The sequence below is a fragment of the Barbus barbus genome (assembly GCF_936440315.1).
Source record: "Barbus barbus genome assembly, chromosome: 28".
Classification (NCBI taxonomy): Eukaryota; Metazoa; Chordata; class Actinopteri; order Cypriniformes; family Cyprinidae; genus Barbus; species Barbus barbus.
In genome coordinates, this window is record NC_136756.1 from 30,258,216 (window position 1) to 30,261,351 (window position 3,136).

General features: G+C 34.4%; 1 protein-coding gene across 1 annotated transcript in view; it reads left to right on the forward strand.

Moving 5' to 3' along the window:
• LOC306848174 (peptidyl-prolyl cis-trans isomerase C-like) overlaps nucleotides 1-2,363 on the forward strand; it is an 8,762-nt gene extending 6,399 nt beyond the window's left edge. The window contains exon 5 of the mRNA XM_079382560.1: nucleotides 149-2,363. Within this exon, the coding sequence (XP_079238686.1) occupies nucleotides 149-277 (129 nt within the window). The 3' untranslated portion in view covers nucleotides 278-2,363. The remainder of the gene's footprint in view (nucleotides 1-148) is intronic.
• The last annotated feature ends 773 nt before the right edge of the window (nucleotides 2,364-3,136 follow it).

Here is a 3,136-nt window from a genome sequence, read left to right on the forward strand (position 1 = left end):
TAGTATTATCTTCTTACAGCAGAATTGAATTCAGTTTGCATGATTGAATCACTATTTTCACTGTAAAGCTGGTTTGTATAGAAATAAAGGTGACTTGAGTTCAAGATCAAGCTCATCAGGTCTGAAGCAAACTCTGTGTTTCTTTCAGTCTGTGGTTCACACCATCGAGCTCCAGGACACTAACGATCGTAACCTGCCCTACACCGAGTGTGTGATCGTCAACAGCGGCAAGATCAAGCTCAAAGAGCCCTTCGTGGTGGAAGTGGAGGGATGGTGAACCGTTATGATTTCTGTCTTCATATATTCATATCTGCTGTGGTTGAGTCGTGCTGTGATCGTATCTTCGTTACATTCTTCTCTTACTATGCAGACACTTTATGTAAGTTTCTTTCCTACAGAGAACTCGCACCATCATACGGCCAAATGTGACCCGTGCTGGCAAAATGAGTCAGAATGAGCAAATTTTAAAAAATGAGCTCCATTTATTTTCATTCTCCATTAAAATACCTTCAAATTGATATATGACTTGTTGAAATTGGACAAAAAAATGACTGCAGAATCACCAAGCAACGTTGCATATTCTCCAATTCTTTTCTTAATATTTACCATATTATTAATCACGATATAGCTATTTTTAAATTTTATCTTTATTATTAAAAATAAGAAGAAAGATGCAAATAAACAGTAGTTTAATGAAGGGCAGCGAGTGATTCCGTCTTTTCTGTTAATGTTTGATTAGACAGATCTATATTGAGACCTACTGTAATGCATGGATCTAATATAATGTTACACATCAGATTTTTCCCCAAACATTAACTAAACGTTCATGTAAGACATAACAGATTATGCTTGTGTGAATATCACCAAGACATATTTCTCAATCATGTTCTTTATAGGGAGATGTAAACTCTTTGTTTTCAATTTCTATTCAATTGTTTTCATCAGCATGGGTTTGAAAATCATATTTCACTGGTTTGGACTCATATCATCGAGAATTCAATATGAATATTCATAAAGCTGGAATGCTGCACTTATCAACAATAAACCTACAACTTGAGAAGCAGGTGCTCCTCTCAGAAAACATACAAATAAAGATGATTTTAGATGTTTAATTACTATTTGGAGCATTGGGATCGCTAGAAGAGGGCTTAATGAACTCGTTTTTGTGAAAACCTCAAATTCGACCAAAGTGCATTCACACTCATTCAGCCAGCACGGATCAGAGATGTGTGTGTGTTTCACATTAATAACACACAATGCGCAGCACTTTATCACACTGTAGGACATTTACTGCAGAAATCAACCGCACGCACGTTTATTACGATCCTCTGAGTGCCATAATACACACATACTTGAACTTTGTTTGAAATCTCCACTATTTGAATTATGATGTAGAAACACAAATAAGCTATTAGAACAATCTGTCTTTTATTTTAAAAGAAAAGATGTAAATATGGTTCATTTTGACCTTGCATTCGTATTTAGAAAGTAAATCAAACACTTATTAGATCCTAGCCGTTTCACGACATACTGTTTCAATAATTAAGTGTACAGTCAAACCAAATAATATTCAGAAAGCAGATATAATTTTTGATATTTTTTACTGGTGGGTGCAGGACACTATAGTTCATTTATGTAAGTGAGGATAGCAAAATAAAGTAAACTGTGACATATAACACCCAAAATATTTCTTACAGTAAAATTGTCACTTTGACCTGATCATGTTTTGCTGAAGTGTTTTTCTTTAATTGCTAATGGGATCTTTTTCCATCACAGACTGAACAAAATGAAGCATTGCTTGGTAATTAGTTGAGCTAAATTGGTTTTATCTAATTATGTACTTAAATTAAACAGCTGACAGCTATTCAACCCAATTCATTACATACCTTTCTATCAAAGTTATCTGATATTATCAAGATCAATTTGTTCTGACGCAGTTCAACCGTGAGTTCTTCTCATATTTTATTACCATTTTCTAAACTATAGCGAATAAACTGTACTATGATGTGAGAAATGTTGAAGCTGTCTGAATAAATTTTGGTTTGACTGTAGCTATATTTTTTCTGTCTGAAAGAAAGTTTCATAATCAACCATATCATTTATATTAATTATGGCTTTGCTAAACACAAACCTGTTTTGTTTGCAATCCTTAAAATCAGCATGAAACAATGTTCACAGCTTATTTTATCACTGTATCGTGATGTATTTCAGAATGAAACAAAAGCAGCTGAATGGATGGGGAAAAGAGCTTCATTCACAATAAAAGCAGAACCGTGAATTAAGAGCGTAAATAGAGTTGGGTTTGATTTCATGTGGACTTGATCAATAATGCTGCGCTCTGAAAATAAAATACTTTTCTTCTGAATGTGTTTTCCGTCCTTTATTTCTGTGAAAAACATCAGAGCATGAACAGTAGCGGTGTTTTATCACATAAAAATACAACTGTTCATTGTTAGTTCAGGACCATTAATGATGTATTAGTAAATCCTGGAATTTACATTAACTAAGATTAATAAATGCTGGGGAAGTATTGTTCATGTTAACTAATGTAAAGCGTTTCCACTGAAACTGAATTAATCAGCATTACAGTAATGAGAATGTCAGGTTTCTGAGATCCACACACATACACACACCTTTATTTTGCAGGTTTTATGAAGGTAATTGTAAGACCAAATGGGAAAATTTAAGGAATAAATTATAGGGAACACAATAAATGTAAATGTCTACACAATTGTTGTATTATTGTAAATTTTGACCTTCCAACCGGTTAGCTTGTTATCATTGAGATACTATTGTAGTTTGTTAATTGTTCTCATTTTATTTTAACTTAATGAATTAATTGGTAAATTCCTTGGTAAAATAAGTATTTGGTCACCTACAAACAAGCAAGATTTGTGGCTCTCACAGACCTGTAACAACTTCTTTAAGAGGCTCCTCTGTCCTCCACTCGTTACCTGTATTAATGGCACCTGTTTGAACTCGTTATCAGTATAAAAGACACCTGTCCACAACCTCAAACAGCCACACTCCACTATGGCCAAGACCAAAGAGCTGTCGAAGGACACCAGCAACAAAATTGTAGACCTGCACCAGGCTGGGAAGACTGAATCTGCAATAGGCAAGCAGCTTGGTGTGA